The 18,319-nt window shown below is 42.4% G+C and overlaps 1 protein-coding gene across 11 annotated transcripts in view; it reads right to left on the bottom strand.

Annotated features, from left to right (window-relative positions):
• Nucleotides 1-18,319, bottom strand: part of PCDH15 (protocadherin related 15) — a 1,468,744-nt gene that overhangs the window by 517,548 nt on the left and 932,877 nt on the right. For all 11 annotated transcript variants that reach the window (XM_075935032.2, XM_075935036.2, XM_075935034.2 and 8 more), the window contains one exon: nt 7,752-7,907. In XM_075935032.2, the coding sequence (XP_075791147.2) occupies nt 7,752-7,907 (156 nt within the window). The remainder of the gene's footprint in view (nt 1-7,751; nt 7,908-18,319) is intronic.

The following is an 18,319-nucleotide window of genomic DNA, read 5'->3' as shown; positions in this document are numbered from 1 at the left end:
ACTACCTAGTTCGTGCCCCGTGTAGCCATGCTGCACGGGGTTCGAACCAGCGGGGTTTTAAAAATGGCGGCGCCCCGCTTATGCAAATGAATCCCGGGAAATTCAAATCCCGGGCTTCATTTGCAAGTGCGGTATGCCTACATTACCCTGCTAGTTCGAACTAGCGGGGTAGTGTAGACATACCCTCACTGCCCTCAGCCCTCCTGCCCCCCTCCACCAGTCATTCTCTCCTCCCTGTGCCCACTCCTCCAGTAGCCCTATTCTGATCATGTGAGCTACCCCTCTTCATCCCCTCTCCTAACAGCTCCCTCTATGCACCTGCCCTGCCCTGTCTCTCTCCTCTAATGCTGGTCCCTCCCCTGCAGGTGTCTGCCCTTCTGCTTCACCCCCAGAATCCCCTGGCACCTGCACTTTCCCTTACCCCTTCACCTTCCTGGTGCCTCCCCCTTCCATCACTACCCTGCCCCCTTTGCCCTCGTTTTCCCCGATGTCCCCCCCTCACCACCCTCTGCCCCCATTCCCCTCATGCCCGTGTCCTCACATATGACTTGTTCCATCTCTGCCTTCCTCATGCCCACCCCTCCTTTCAAACCTCCTCCCAGCACCTACCCCTCCTCCCTCTAGCTCCCAATGCCCTTACCCTCTCCCCTCCCAGCATCACTCTGTCCCCCTCCGACTGACACCTCCCCTCCTTCCCTTTTCCTCATTGTCTCCACTTCGGCCCTCATTGCACCCTGTTCCTTGGTGCCTTCCCCTTTTTTCTCCTCCCCTCAGCACAAGCCCGTTCCTCTACCACCCACCTTCTGCCCTCCAGTTTGCAGTGACCCCGGCTTAGGCTCCAGACCCCACTTTTCGAGGTGGGGAGCCCAGACCCAAGCTCCCCAGTCAGCTTAAAACTGACACTGTCTCCAGCCCCTCCTCTGGCCTTTGTCTCTTTTTTGGACAAGGAGGCCACCTGATCTCTTTTTGCTCCAACACCTTCAGTTAGTACCTTGCAGGAGAGGGGCCCAGGCCATCAGTTGCCAGGAGACAGAGTGTCAGCCATTCTCTGTGCAGAGGGCATCACACTGGCCCTCTAGGGTTCTACAACAATCAGACACCCTTATCCCTGCACCTAGATACTTAAGAAATGCATAAGGGAAGCTGAGGCACACACACAGTATTCATAAACCAGGTACCAAAAAATATCAAGTTCCTTTATGGCATTTCTAAACAGAGCTTGGTAGCAGTGTTAAAAGCCAACCACTACAGTGGAAATAAAAAGAAACATTATTACACTACTGACAACCAAGCAGTTTGACACTGTGTGTTCATAACTAACACACCAAGATTTGTTCAAAGCCTTCAGCCCCTCTCCAATTCCATCCTCCCCCCTCCAGAGGAAAGTCAAGGGAAATTTAACAGATGTAATCCTGGACTCTAAATTGCACAACTGAGAGGAAAGTGGAATTCCCATCCAAAGATCACCATGTACAGCAGCAACTGGGCATAGAGATGTGTGCTCATACTCAAGTGGAAGCCACACATACAGGATTGCCCTTATTCCTACAGTATTAAACAAACTTGTTTTAATTGTATTACTTCAGTATCAGTCCATATACATACACTGGGGTCAGTGCAAGATTTTTAGCCCCTTCCCCAGTCATCAACTGCCTTAAACAAGTATCCTGTTCAGATGTGATCCTGCACAAGAGCAATGCCATTGTTGATGTACCTTCTTGTTCATGTTACTGTGTTTGATAGGTATTTTTATGAACTGAAGACTAGGTATTTTCTCTAGAGACACTAACCAAAAATAAAGGACGAAAGAGGAGACTCCCCAAAAAGAAAGTGTGTGTGTGCATATATGGAGCATAATGCCAGACAGCTGGCTTCTCTCTCTCCAGCAGCACCAAGAGCATTAAGGTTTTGGCAAGCTAGATAGTTCCTCCTGACGCACACACACTGCAGCCCTACCTCTGCCATGTATCCCCCTACTTTCCCCCCATGCCCAGATTTCCCTCAGCCTGTAGTGAATACAAAACCTAGTGGGGTGACAGCCCTGCAGCTATTACAACCCACCCTCTTACATCAACATCCCCACCCATCTCAATGTGGATTGCAACTGGGAGGGGAGATAATTCCTCAGGGAAGGAAGAATGCTGAGCAGGAGCAGCAATGAGGGGGAGGGGAGACTAACCTCTCTTGGGGAGATAGTCTTATCAGGAGATGAGAGGTGGCAGATAAACTAGAGCGGCTGGAAAATCGCTAGGGTCATGGCAGCCAGCAGCGAGTGGTCAGTCTGCTCCCATATGCAGGTATGTGGCTGAACAGCTCACACACAGAGCAGCTCGACCACCTGCCCCCAGGAGGCAAAGGAGCCTCCCAGCAGCACAGAGGCCAGCTGGCCCCACTCATCACAGCCTCCTGAGCGGTGGGGGCTGGGACACTCCAGGCAGAGCCAGGGGAGAGACCTTGTTCCATATTGGTGGAGCAGGGACCCCAGCTCTGAGTATTGCTGGAGCATGGGCACCATGAGCCCATATAACTCGTCACCTATGACTGCACAGTAATTTGAAATAAGATATGCAATTTGAGCTACACAAATTACTTATCTTATTTAAATGCTATTTCAAAATAGCTTATTTTGTCATTTGGCACTGTCCACACCGTGCCAAATTTTCAAAGAAAGTGCTATTCCAAAACATACTTTACTCCTCATAGAATGAGGTTTACAGGGACATTGGAATAGCGAGCCCAAAATAATGGGCTTGTTGTGAAGACCTGGGATAGCTATTTCAGGATACTCCATAAACATTCATGACCAGTGCCCCCATAAATTATAAGCCTCAATGTTCCCAATCTCATGCTTTCAAAAATCATGAATCGGAGCTTAATAAAATAATACAATTAATAATAATAATAATAATTTATTGTAAATGGTGTCTTGCCTTCTGACTCTTCAGGGTACACTCAAAACATGTTTTCAAACTTTTCTCTGGCACTCCAGGGGCCAAAAATCCTATCGTGCTCATTTTGTTATATAAAGGGAAAGCTCTGCTTTTCAATTATAAATATTCATTTTACTTCAGTTTGAGGCTTTAAGTAAAATACCAAATATCATGAAACAGATTAAACCATTGTGAGCGCTGTCAATACTGGTCCCTGTATCTTGGCATACAAACATTGATAAAACATTAATTTAATCCTGGTACATGTTAATAATCTTGCAATGAGAGCGATGTATTAACAATATTGTTTCATCCAAAGCTGAAAATCAGTATATCTGGTGACATTTTCTGTAACAATTATCACATTACTGTAGACTTTATTAAAGCTGCAGTGAGATTTATAAAAGATGCCCTAGTGGAGTCTGCATTATGTTAAATTCATCCAGGCCAAATATTGATTTGCACTTATGACCATGTTCCACTAATCTACCCTCTCAAATACATCAGAATAGCACTGCAACACCAAACATAACCCCCCCCCCAACACACCCCATAAACACAATTTAATAGAATATTTAAGGTAAGCCAGAGCCATGTAGATTAGTTTACTAGACATACCCAAATGAAGCGGCTACTTAAAAATCGCCACTTCATTTAAATTAAAACGGCTGCCGTGCTGAGCTGATCAGCTGTTTGTTGGCTCAGTGCGCTAGTCTGGACACTTCGCGGTCGACATCAAAGGCATTTGTTGACTGTCCCGTTATGCCTCGTGGAATGAGGTTTACCAGGGTGGTCAATAAATGCCTTTGATGTCAACCATGGAGTGTCCAGACTAGCGTGCTGAGCCGACAAACAGCTGATCGGCTCAGCGCGGCAACCATTTTAATTTAAATGAAGTGGCGATTATTTAAATCGCCACTTCATTTGAGTATGTCTAGTAAACTAATCTACATGCCTCTGGCGACAGAGACATGTAGTCTGGACATACCCACAATGTACATTTCTGCAGTTAAATGCTTTTTTCATCTAAAGACTTTTTTCAAACCAAGAATAATCGAATGTGTAATAATCTCCATACACCATTTTCATATGTGTGAGAAAAACCTAATTTCACTAACCACGATTTCCTAATGTGCACATGTCAGACCCAAATTATATCTAATTGTTTAGATTCTTTTAAAGACCTATGCTGAACTGAAGTGTGGAAAAAGGTTACTGCTTCTTGCCAATATTGCAGCAGGAATTTTTTTAACATGATGCTTAATACAAATATGCCATAATCACAATTACCACCTCTAGGAGCTACTATTATATTTAAAAAAAACTTGATAAAAATGTTAACTTCCAAACCGATTCCCTCCAGATTTTCATTTTGAAAAGTTAATGGAAAATCTCTGTTTTCTCTTTTTTTTAATCCAGTGCCATAATATGGTGTTTGCAGATAAACAAAAGCCAACATGCAACCTATAAAAATGTTTAGTCCAAGATCCTGACTGAGCTATCTTGTCAACATAAGCAGAGTTCTGTGTACATGTAGAATCTACTTCTGAGGTCTGACTGATCAGATCAGATTCCTGGATCAGTGACTTAGAGAAGATACGATAAAAAGGGCTGTGAACCCACTTACAGAAATAAAGTGCATGTTTGTGCTGATTAGTAAATGTACTCATTTTCAAGCCGGTAAGTTATTTTCAAGATTAATTTTTCCTATATACTGTTGGTTTGGGGGGAACTTGGGAGTGGAAAAATGAGAGGGAGAGTGAAAGAAATAGATATTTCAGAAGGTCTCTCAGAAAAGGTGTTTTCTGCACATCATAAATCTAGGCACTAGGCAGCCTTTGTTCACTAATCTACTAAACTGCAGCCAGGAGACCAGTAGCAAAATTAGAATCACACCTGTTCAGGTACCAAGTTGCAAGTAGCTAGCAAATAGAGTCTGGGACAAACCGGGGTTGAAAGCCAGAATCTAGAGTCCAAAGCAAAACAAGGTCTGAAGCAGAAGCAATCTGTCAGCCTGCATTGTTGCCCAGACAGCTTCCCAGGATGACTTTCTGGTTGATACACCAGCATAAGTCAGACATTGAACTGTGAGGGGCTGAGCGGCACTGGCTGCAGAGTAAAATGTATGTTTCAGTATCTAGGATAATCTCTATTATAAACAGAGTCTGACTGACAAAGTTTAGAGGTCATACTTTTTTTTTTAGAGTCTTGATATTTATGACACAACACAAACGTTTTCGTTATACCTCATATAAAGGCATGTTAGAAGATACAAGCCTAACGATGATTAAGAAAAATTATCTTATTAAATCAGGATTTCAACTTGTAACAAGAACATTACATCTTTGCCCAGAGCTGGTGCAAAGATGAGCCCATAAAATATGTGTATCGTGCTAAAACTCTATATAATTTAAATGATACACTTTTACAATAGCTGATAAGAAGAAACTGTTGCTGCTTTATATGTTTATATTATTACAATGCAAAACATCACCTTGCTGTTTTTACTGTAAAAAAATTTGTTAGAAATCCTTTGGTGGCTCACATCATGGGACAACTAATACTTAAGATTGTTGTGTGTAATGTCCTTGATGTGAAGCAAAAAAATGCTTTTATAGAAGAGGCTTTCTTGTCAATTGACACGGTAAAGGTAGACTCCACAATTACCATATAAAGTTAGATTTTAAAACAATGTTTCATCCTAAGACAGTCCTTATCAGTCTCATACAGACATCATTTTATGACCTTCAAATGCATTTACAAAAAGGAAAGCTCTTTGGTGTGGATTGACAGATAGTACTAATCAAACTTCACTTTGTACAAATACTTGAAAGATTAAATGTGCTATGCAGAGGAAATGTACTGTTCCCCACAAGTTTCTGGCATGCTTTTTAGGGCTTGAGAATCTGCCTCAGTAAAAAAGATTTTCCAGGCACTGTAAAAAGCTCTATATTTGCCAGTAGGGATGCATAGGTGAATATCCCATGTACATTTTTTATTCCTAAGAGAAATGCATTTAAGTCTAAGGACGCCAACAGAGGCTGCTCCTTATTGACACATGCTATCAGTGCTTTTCTAATGTATGCTACCAGGGTCCTCATCTAAATACTAATTTGATCCCCTTAAATTTTGCCAAGAAAAACACCTTGCCCCTCCCTAAAAAACATTTCAAGGTTGTTTAACCCCAACAGATATTTTTCCCCATTACTTGCGCAAAGATTGAAGGAAATTGGTCGAAACATTTCACAATTGAAGCAATTGATACGTATTAGATTATTCAATGTGTTTAAGTCATTTTCTGGATGAAAATCTCAGATTCAAGTCTCTTTGGGTATGTGTACACTGCCACCCTAGTTTGAACTAGGGTGGCTAATGTAGGCATTCGAACTTGCAAATGAAGCCCAGGATTTAAATATTTTTAAATGCCCATAGTTCGAACTACCTGCCCGCAGCTACACGCGGCACGGACAAGCTCCTAATTTGAACTACCATTAAACCTCCTTGCAGGAATGGTTGGGGGGGGGGGGGGGGGGGACAAAAAAGCCTTGTAACTAAGGGTATGTCTACACTGCCACCCTAGTTCGAACTAGGGTGGCTAATGTAGTCATTCGAACTTGCAAATGAAGCCCAGGACAACTCGCATTTATTCAAAATGAGGGAATTTACCTTGTGTTGATGGTCCAGATGTGTTAGTATCTTCCTATTATCTTTGAATGCCTCCCCAAACCCCAGTTTTATCCATTTATTGTACAACCTAGGGAACTTGAAGTCAGATTTGTGTAAACAAATGGTTTGGGAGTTAGCCCTTCTCTAGTATCACCTCACAACAGATTGCAGAGATATAAAAGCTGACCAACAGTTCTAAGTGTGTGTGTGTGTGAGATATATACACACATTCTTTACCATAATATGTATACATCTAGGACTAGTCTATAGCACAATGATGTTGTATGCAATAAGTAGATTTAGAGGTTTATTTTTAATGTTTAAACCTTCTGTTCTAATCTTGGGGTTTGTCTGGACCTTGATCGTTACGCCCAGCAAGCTGAGTTTGCAGGAACTCTTATTTCCAGTGTGAGCTACCATTGCTATCCAATATGGCAATATATAAAAATAAAGAAATGTAAAGTGATACAGGCTGAAGAGAGAAAGGAAACAGAATACCTTTGTCATCATAAATACAGTGAAATCTATCTCTCAATTCCAATAATTTCTTAACATACCGGAAGTCTAAATAATTCCATCTGTGAGGCCACTTATTGTACAGAATAGAAAAAAATTAAATACACTGAAATATAACTCCATCAGAGGATTATTGTTTCATTCTTTAAAAAAAATTACTCTTGACTTTGCCTTGGCATTTGTATTCCACAAGTTCCTCAGTTTTTCCTCTGCCTGTATGTAGCAATAGGAACCATTATTTTGTGTCAATGTTCAATTCTGTTAATATAATTTTATAGTCAATTATTTTTAATTGCACTTATACTGATGTTTTATTCATTGTGATCCAATGTAAGAGTCTGGTTTCTTCAGCGAATGGCTTCCTAATGCTTAAAAACTAAAAATATATAAGCATTCTGCTGGGAACTGTGCTAAACTTTCCCCTTGGTTTGCAAATGAATGAATAGCTTACCTCTTAAGCGCCAACATAATAACTGTATTACATCTTCTAGAAAAAAATGTGTAGAAACCAAAGGGTTTCTTAGAATTGAAGGTTTGCTCTTTAAATGGAAAACATGAAAGATGGCAGGAAGAAGCATTAGCCAACTGTAATCTGTACCAAGGAAATGGAAAGGGAAAAAGACATTAAGCGAAGTTTACCTCATTCACTGCCACACGATACTGCTGCTGCTGAAAACGAGGGGAGTTATCATTCCTGTCCCTCACCACAATCCGTACTTCATGATAGATAACAGTGCCAACTTTTTTGTTAATGCACTGGACTTGAACCACAATGGATTGAATTGACATTGGTGGCTGTAAATGAGAAAACACATTTTTATAATACACAGAAAGGTGAAATATATTTTTAAAAGATTCAATTTTTTCACTGAAGTCAATGTTACATATGTTTACTATGGACAACTATGTTTTGTATCATATTTACTGTTTTACATTTCTGAATTAAAAAGTTTATCAGGGACAAAACAACCTAGACCTGTCTTTGCAATATTTGTTCTAAAGTAAGGCAGAACCAACACATGCCTCTCATACAGTTTTCCTTGAAGCTTGTCCTGTCTACTAGCATGTTGCTTAATATTTCAAATATAGTATTTTTTCAAAATTTATTATCCATTGACACACTGAGAGGACAATAAAGTGACATCTTTGTACAAATATTTAAAATATTGCAAAAGAGATTGATGCAATATATGTCATTACATTACAATTTCTAACCTGATTTTGAGTAACAGTGTTTGAATTGAAAGGTCACACTGTTTTTTGGGAACAGCATCAAGTGCATGAAGCCACCACTTACAGTTGCCAACTATTCATAATGTAAAAACTACCAGGTCACCTGTTAGGGTAGGCACTTCAGTGTCCACTTTCTTTTACAGCTGTAAGTAGCATTGATTGAATTTAGCCAGCAATATATTGTAGAAATAATGGATCACTACTCTAGACAACAATTCCCCATGGTTAATATAACACACCTTGTAATGTTACATTCAAATAGATTACCTTCTGCTATATAGGAAGGTCATAAATATGTTAGCAGCAAGCATGCTTGATAGATTAGTGAGCGTTTAGGGACTAGAAATGCTTATAAATATGTTTGAAAAAATCAAGGATTGTCAGAACTAAATCTTAAAATCAGTCAATCTAATTTATTTTTCTTTTGTTTTCTTAAATAGATTAATTCAAGTAAGTACTACAATGATCTATTTTACCAAATGCTCCAATAGTTACCAAAACTAACATCTGCAAATATTAGTTTTTCTTCTATACTAAATACACAAAATATAACAATATATGGGCATACTGCAGCTATTCAGCAGCATAACTAGTTGTTTACGTTATATTTTTACATGATTCAGAGCTCAAGGTACAGCTGTTTCTTATAGAGCAAGTTTATAGGGATGGTGTTTAAGAAAGGCATAATTTACTTGGTAAAATTAAACAGTTACTAAAGCTATATTATAATGTTACATTTATTCACATATTTGAAAAACCAAGAAAACTAATTCCACAAAAATTATTTGTGAAACTATGACATGAAAAATAATGAAAACATGGGCCTTAAGTATACAAGGGAAGATGTCTTTCTGCTGAATCTCATCTTTGGATTCCTACCAATCCCATGGGGCTAGCTCTCAGGTTATTCAGAGACAGCTCTATTTCCTGTGATTGCAGTTGTGCTCTGGTGAAGCACTGTACCTAACAGTTTTTAGATAAAATAAAACAGAGTTATAAACTGACTGGTCATTCATACACCTCAAATGGAACTGTAAGAACACAATAGGGCAGTAGCACAAATGAACAAAAAATAGAACACCATACATAGTACAGCACTGTATTTAAAAAGAAAAAAAAACTACTAAAAAGAGAGGTTTTTAAAATTAATTTGACAAGGTAAAGAAACTGTTCCTGTGCTGGTTTCATTTAAATAAAGATGGTTAAAACAGCATTTTTATTCTGCATGTTACTGTCAAAGCTATTTTAAATAAATATGCAGCTGTAAACTTCTGAAAGAATAGCCACAAAGTTTCATTCTGAGTTACAAATACTTCAAAGCTATAAACAACCTCCATTTTAAGGTGTTCATAATGCTGAAGTTCTACCATATAAGCAGCTGGAGCATGGGAGGGTAAAATACAGCCCAGGGGTTCACCCAACATTGCTATCCTGCCAGCCCAGCTGATTAGCAGAACATGCATACTTAGGACAGGACTATGCAGCACTTTAAATAATAACAAGATGGTTTATTAGGTGATGAGCTTTCATTAGTTAGTCTTTAAAGTTATGTCTTTAAACTAGGGTGCCTATTCCGAACTACCGGTACACCTTGTTTCACGAGGAGTAACAGTAGTTCGGAATAGGAACCTCGTCCGAACTACCTAGTTCGAGCCCCATGTAGCCGCGCTGCACGGGGTTCGAACCAGCGGGGATTTAAAAATGGCGGCTCCCCGCTTATGCAAATGAAGCCCGGGAAATTCAAATCCCGGGCTTCATTTGCAAGTGCGGTATGCCTACATAACCCTCCTAGTTCGAACTAGGAGGGTAGTGTAGACATACCCCTATTTATTTAAAAAGGCAAAAATACACCAGTTGTTGCTCATATTTTCAACACAAACTAGGGCTCCATCAGATCAGAGGTCACCCAAAACTGACTTTGTGACTGAGAGCTCCTGATATTTAAAGAAAGTTTAAGATATTGGAGTGTTTAGAAAGGTATAGCACAGTTTCTGTGTGCTTGAGGGAAGAATTTATTTTGGCTCACTTTGTAGATGTATGGTCTATGAACTAGAAACTGATATCTCAGCTGTAGTAATAAGCATAACATTTGATCTCAGAATACGTTTCAATGGACAATCATTTGTGTATTAGTCAGACACAGGTAAAACAAAAGAGAGAAAAAGAGAACAGCTGTCTCCAGGTTCATGACTGGTGAAAATGTAGAAAAATCTGGATAAAAAAGTAGTAAATTGAGGTGAAATGGATAGATAGGGGATGGAAAAATGGAAAGGATATCAGTAGGATTTTATTAATTTACTGCAAGAATAAAGTTGCACTTTTAAAGAACAGTGGAACTTCAAATTCTGCTGGATTCTCAAGACTCCTATACTCATCTGAGTTTCAAGTTCAAATAAACTCCCAAAATTCAAAGTTGAACTCCATTGAAAATAACAAGTTTCATACAGTTTTAAATTGGAATATCATTAAAGGTCTATAAAAGCGACGAGAAGTCCTGTGGCACCTTATAGACTAACAGAATTATAGTAGCATAAGATTTCTTGGGCAAAGACCCACTTCATCAGACGCATGTTAAAGGTCTAATATTTTTCTAGATTTTGTATGGTTTCAGGCTTTAAAATGAAGGATTTGCATGACTCCAGTTTTGAATATTTAATAAAACTGAATAAGCTTATTCAATAAAAACTTTTACATTAAATAAATAGAGGAGAGTTTCTTCAAAATTCCATGGATTCTACAGGTATCTGTGTTTCTCAAGAGTAGTAGTTTGGTGAGACTTTTGATGTATGCAAGACCAAAGTTTTTCCCTTGGGATTTTTACATTTCCTTTAGATTTGAATTACATGAACTCTCAAACTGAGGACACATGTATTCTCAAAATAGTTCTATTCCCACTCAAAAGATATTTGTGAGGCAAGCATGAGGAATTTTATGCCACACTCACACTTTTGGATTTGTCCGCTACTAATATAATTAACTGTAAACAAGTAACGGCACATAAATCATAAACATAGAATGTTCTGGAAATATGAAAAATACATAATGTATAAAAGTCTAAAGTAAATGCATATTCACTTCCCATGTAGTGACCTGTATGTTTTTCTTTCTTAAGAAAGTTGCCATGGTAGAGCATTAATGAATAATTAGCACTATAAGCCACTTCCACTTGCAATCAAGACACCGTTAAAGAATACAGAACAGCAATCAGGTCAGAAACTAGACATCCTACACTTTAAATTAATATTTGTGTGCTGTTCTTAGTGTCCAAATTCACCCTTTCCAAATTCACCCAATTTCCAGAGTAGGTAATTTTGGGTCATTTAAACAGGAACAAAAAGTAAGTTAGGTGTGCTCCTGTGTCTGCCTTCTTCCTATGGTTTATCCCTGGCCCTAGTTAGAGCTAACAAAATTCACTTAGGGTGCATCTAGTCTACAGGATTTTTTCAGAAAAAAGGCTGCTTTTCTGAAAAAAACTTCACTTATGTCCGCACTGCTATTGCGTTCTTTTGAACGAAAAATCGAAAGAACGCAGGGGTTTTTCCGACGTTGGTAAACCTTATTCTACAAGGAAGAACACCTTTTCCAAAAGAGCTCTTTTGGGAAAAGGCATGTGTGGATGAGGAAGAGAGCTTTTTCGAAAGAAGAGGCCTCCAGGAAAAAGCACAGATGCCCTGGTGGCCATTGTGTCCATAGTAGTCACAGCTTAAATGTGAGAAAGCATCCATTCAGTGTTGATGCTATCTTTCAAAAAAAGCAGATCACTTTTTTGCTGTGCTTTTGCTGTGTGGAAGTTCTCTTCGCAGAAAAAGCTTTTCCAAAAGAAGCTTGCAGTCTAGCCTTCACCTTATTGTGGTGAGTCAGGAGGAAGAGTTCTGCACATCTATGCTGGGATCTAGAATGTCAGGTACTATTACAATCCCTCATTTTACTGTCCAAAAACTGAGTACAGATGAAGCACAGTGGATGCTGCAAGGCCTGTTTAACATACTTCTGGGTATGTCTACACTACAGCACTAATTCAAACTAACTTAGTTCGAATTAGTTAATTCGAACTAAGCTAATTCGAACTAACGCGTCTAGAACTAAAAACTAGTTCGAATTAGCGTTTTGCTAATTCGAACTAGCAAGTCCACATTGAGTGGACCCTGAACAGGGCTTAAGGATGGCCGGAAGCAGTGCCGGCAGGGCATCAGAGGAGGACTTAGAGCGTGGAGATGCTGTCTCAGGCTAGCCGAGGGCTGCGCTTAAAGGGTCCCGACCCCCACCCCAGACAGACAGTTCTAAGGGGTGCCCCGCTTGCAAAGCAGTCCTGGCTTGGAGTGCCCGGAGTGCCCACACTAGGCACATCACACCACTCGGCCATCAGCCCGGCTGCACTTGCCGCAGGCTGCCGTCTGGGGAGAGGGTGCAATTGGGGGGCTGCAGGAGAGCTTCCACCCCCAGAAGCCCGCAGAGCCAGCCCAGTCCTCCCCATCTCCTTCCACTTACCCTTCCCTAGCCCCCCTTCTTATTGATGTACAAAATAAAGATAACATTTCTTCCAACATTGACTCTGTCTTTATTGAACAAAACTTGGGGAGACTGGGAAAAGGAGGTGGGAGAGGAGAAGAGAAAGGCTGGGAGAGGGGAGGGCAACTAAAATGATCAGGGGTTGGGAACAGGTCCCAGATGAAGAGAGGCTACAGAGACTGGGACTGTTCAGCTTAGAAAAGAGGAGATGGAGCGGGGACAGGATAGAGGTCTCTAAAAGCAGGGGTTGGGTGGAGAGGGTGCATTCATAAAAGTTCTTCATGAGTTCCCATAAAGAAGGACTAGAGGACACCAAAGGAAAGGAATGGGTAGCAGGCTTCAAACTAGTAAGAGAAAGTTGTTCTTCTTCACAAAGCAAATAGTTAACCTGTGGAACTCCTTGCTGCAGGAGGCTGTGAGGGCTACAACTAGAACAGAGTTTAAAGGGAAGTGAGATCAAGTCATGGAGGTTGGGTCCATGGAGTAGTCTTAGCCAGGGGGTAGGAGTGGTGTCCCTGCCCAAAGTTTGTGGAAGGCTGGAGAGGGATGGCACGAGACAAATGGCTTGGTCACTGTCTTCGGTCCATCCCCTCCAGGGTCCCTAGGGTTGGCCGCTGTCGGCAGACAGGCTACTGGGCTAGATGGACCTTTGGTCTGACCCAGGACGGCCATTGTAAGCTCAGGGCTCAGGGTCGGAGGTCTCAGTGGACCCCCTTGATTTTCATGCACACCTGCTCCTGGGTGGCCAGGCTGGCAGCTCTCCTGCCCTAGACGGCCACTTTCCTGTGCCTAGTGCGGAGATCGTGAACGAGGTCCACGATGTCCGCACTAGCCCAGGAAGGTGCCCGCCTCTTGCGGTCCAGGGCAAGCTCCCGGGAGCCGCCAGCCTGGTCCCGGGAAGAGGGGGTGGGCTGGGGGACATCGGGTGGGTGGCTCTGTGCCAGAGTGGCCACCAGAGAAACCTGGGGAGGGCTAGCCTCCCACTAGTTTGAATTAAGGGGCTACACACCCCTTAATTCGAACTAGTAAATTCGAACTAGGCTTAATCCTCGTAAAATGAGGTTTTCCTAGTTCGAACTAAGCGCTCCGTCAGTTCGATTCAAATTCTAACTAGCGGAGCGCTAGTGTAGCGGCTATGAATGTTAGTTCGAACTAACGTCCGTTAGTTCGAACTAACATTGTAGTGTAGACATACCCTCTTTGTGCAATGAGATTATTTAAGAGGGGCTTAAGTTTCTCTGTTTGGAAGTTCACTGTACCCTTTCTGCTGTGCTTTTCTTTGTGACTTTGCTATTTATGTACAGATACTTTGACAACGTGGTAGGTACATTTTTCAAATAAAAAATTACAAAATAATGAAATTGAATTCAATTAGACAAATTTATTTACGTGAATTAAAACAGGAATAATTTAAATAAAACTAATAGCATTTCTCTATTACAATACTCCACTTACTTAATGCATTTATTTCACTATATACAATTAAAATAAGCTAGTCACTTGGGTCTTAATCCATAGCCCAATGCAATCAACAGAACGATTCATGTTGACTTTAACAAGAATCAGGCTGTTTCACTTTTGTCTATAGTAAGTTTTGAGTTAAGTTTTGATTTTACTTCATGTCCCTTCTATTAATGAGGGTGACCATCCATCCCATTTTTAATGGGACAGTCCCATATTTAAACCCTCTTGAAGCTGTCCTGACTTTAAAAAAAAAAGGGGGGGGGTATGAATTGTCTCATATTTTCAGCTCTGGCACTCTCCGTTAGTCTGATGTGGTCAGTGCAGCGGCAGCAGCCTCTTGTCTGAGGCTGGTAGATGAATGCAGCAGGCGGAGGCCAGCAGGTGGCACTCTCGGGCAGGGTTCAGAGGCAGAAAGACAGGCAGCCAGTAGGAGGAGAGTTAGCCTTTTTGTAACAGTTGAGCAAGAGTTTGGGGATGAGTGAGGGGTGTGTCACCCCTTCCCATGTACACCCTAAAGCAGGATTTCCCAAGTGTGAGGGGTCTGCCTGCCTTTTTAGGCCATGGGAGAGAAGCCACGATCCCCAGCACCGGTTGCAGAGCTGAAATCTTGATCCCTGGTGGCTCTTCCCACACAGAATTCCCAGCACAACCAGAGTGAAACCCTAATCACTGTTGCACTCCTGAATTTCCAGCGCCACACAGGCTAAAGCCCTGATCCTCAGCATGTCTCTCCATCCCAGCTCATGTCCCAGTTCCCTCCTCCCCTCCGCTAAGGGCTGAAGTCACAAGCCCTGGAAAGCCTTGCAGGAACTGAAGGGCTGAAGTCCCCAACCCCTGCCCCAAAACTGAAGCTAGGAGTGTCAGGGCTGAATCCTGAATCCCTGGTGCTCCCTGAAAAGCAGAAGCTCCAAGACATGGACAGAACTGGGGGACACTGGGGATGTTGCTCCCCAATCTTCAGTGGAAGTGCAGGGCACAGTTTGGAGGGAGGAAACCAAGCCAGGCAGGGCAGGGCAGGGCAGGGCAGGGCAGGGCAGCTGCTCCACTGGCTGGTGCTATGGCACAGGCATTGGTGTTGTTCCCTCCTCTCCTGCCATGGCTCCTGTGCAGGGGTTCGAAGCTGCCCCTCTGCTGCCAGCCCCTTTCTTTATACAGCCAGTAAGAGCTGTAGGGGCAAGAGACCAGAATCCACAGCTGGCAGAGCCTTAAGGGAACAGGGGAACCACAAATCCCTCCTGGCACACAGACACTAGATGCTCTCTCTCTGAATCCTGAAGTATCCTCCTATTTGCACACAGCCCCTAATTTCCCCTGGCCACACACAGCCCTAGTAACCTCCTCCCTGCCCCCTGAGCTACCCCTTGGCTGCACACAATCCACAGCTGCTCCCTCTGATGGGGTAAACACAAACACTGAATTTTCTTCTCTACCCGGTGAAATTTCTGATACACATTGCAGCTTACTATACCAATTGATTGAAAAGCTTCTGTTAGTGAAAAGCTTGTTGGGCTGTGTGCAGACAGTGCCAATAGAAATCGTGGTGGTGCTAATGGTGCTGGGAAAAACAACGTGGTGAAAACTCCACGTCAAACCTGGGAAAGAGATCTTTGGATTTGGTTGTAGTGCTCACATTGTCCATAACTGCTGCAAAAAGCAGCTCACCATCTTCCAGTTGTTTTGGAGTCCTTTGCCTTGAAAGTTAGTAAATACTTTCATAGTTACACTTTATTGAAGAATTGAAAGACTTCTGCCAATTTGTCGATGTTGAGTATTTTAAATTGCTAGAGCAAGGCAGCACACAATTTCTTTCTCTTTGCCAAGTGCTAGCGAGAATGTTGTTGATTTTTATGTGCATAAGACATATTTGTCTCTCAAAACACATGCCCAACATGTGTCCAAGAAAATCTTCAGTCACCCTAGCACAAAACTGTGGTTTGCTTTGGCTAGTAAGCTAACAAACAGCCTCCAAAACAGGTAGAGGCAATTGAGAAAAATGACTCATCGGTGATAAAAGTTGCACCACATAGTTCTACCCTTCAAAATAATTTAGCATGAAGCTCAGAAAAAATATTCACCACACCAGATGCAAAGACCCTGCTGTAGTCTTTGATTGAGGGTGGGGAAATTAAGTTACAGGAATTTTACAAGGTAGTCACGATTTTTATTCAACATCTCTGAGGTACTATGAACACTGGAAACCTGCCTTTGAGTGCCCAGACAACTTGAGTGGTTCTCGTTGAGAAGCATGCTGATGTTGGAAAATGTACAAAGCAGTCTTGCTGTTGCCTCACAAGAATTCCCATCTGAGATGAGAAGAGATGAGACCTGCTTTTCTGACAAATGGACAAATGCAAAGCAAATAATATCCTGTCACATATCTGACTGGAACACTCAGCAAACTCCCATTTCTGAAAGAGGATGGAACTTTTTTCAAGAGATGGACAATAAGTCACACAGGTCTGGCAAAGACAGCTGAGTTCATTTTGTGTTTGCCAGGCACTACTGTCCATTTTAGTAATGAATGCAGTTTGATTACCTGAAAATATCACATCTCAGTGTTTCTACCATGAAAGATATTTTGTTTGTGTGAATTAATTTTGCCCTAGATTGTCACTGCACTGTGTTTTATGACAATTTGCTAAAAACCAAGTGGATCCTTCAAAAAATTGATTTACATGACAAATATAGTCTGCACGAAGCGTTACGTTTTGGAGGACAGCAAGAGAAGGACAAGGCAAACACTTCTAAGCAGCAGCAACCATTTAATTGTACAGACATATATTTTCAATTTTTTGCTTATTATTAGTTAAGAGAGGAATTACCCAGTGTTTCCCAGGTCCTTGTGGAGATCAGAGTAGGAGGTGGGGGATGTGACAGTTAGGGCAGGGGGCTAGGAGGTGTGAGGGAGACTCAGGGCAGGAGTTGGGGGTGAAGCACAGGGCTCTCAGGGCAGGAAGTTGAAGTGTGGTGGGGACTGAGGACCAAGGATGGGGGTGCAAGAGTCAAGGAAGGAGGTGGGTGGGGGCTCTGGGTGTGGGGTAGGAGACTCAGGGATGGGGTATGCAGGAATCAGGGCAGAGACTCAGGGTAGAGGGCTCAGGGCAGAGGAATGGGAGGTAAATGGTTACCATGGTCTCCGGTTTGCTCAGGGTGGTGCTGCTGCAGCTCTGGCTCCTCCATGAATGCAGTGTGTGTGTGTGTATGTGTCTGTGTGTCTGGGAGGGCAGTGGCTCATCCCAGGGGTTTGGTCCTGCACTTCCCAGCCCCCATACTTAGCAGTTGTTGGAGGGGAGATGTCTATTTCCTCTGGCCAGCCAGCCCCACCCTCACTGGTTGCTGCTGGAACGGGGGCTGCTATCTGGCTACCCAAATGGCCAGTATGCCTTCTCCCCGGCAACTCCTTGTGGAGCATAGTCCCCATCCTTGGCCTCTACTATACTTGGGAGATGGAGCTGCGCTGTCTAGCCCCGGGGTGGTCTCAAGGCGGCCACAATTCCAGGACTGATGGCTGGCAGGGCGGTGACTGTTACCATTTAGGACAAGGGTGGGCAAATACCAGCCCACAGGCCAGATCCAGTCTGCCAGGATTAGCCCCTGGCATGCCCCCACACCACTGCATTTACCTGTGTCCCCTCAAGTACAGGAGATCACAGATCCCATTGGCCACAGACCACTGTTCCTGGCTAAAGGGAGCTGGGATCACCTGTGGAGGTGCACTTAGAACAGCAGGAGTTCACAGGGCTAACCCTGGTGAATGACCACAATTTTATCACCCACACCTACTTTAGGAGGCATTGGTAAACAAATGGACTCACAATCAGATGGACAGACAGGTGAACATTTCTACGATATAGAGATAGATTTGTCTTTTAATGGGGGCTCAGTGAATTAATGCTATTTTGAACGTTTGTGTGATAGCTCTGATTGATTGATGCTGAACTCACTGAAATTAGAGCAGTTTTACCAGGTGTCCCATATTTGACATAATTAACACACTACTA

This window comes from Pelodiscus sinensis, chromosome 8, assembly GCF_052426305.1.
Source record: "Pelodiscus sinensis isolate ZL-2025 chromosome 8, ASM5242630v1, whole genome shotgun sequence".
NCBI lineage: Eukaryota > Metazoa > Chordata > Testudines > Trionychidae > Pelodiscus > Pelodiscus sinensis.
The sequence above is the reverse complement of the archived record's forward strand: the minus strand, read 5'-3'. Positions and strand labels throughout refer to the sequence as shown.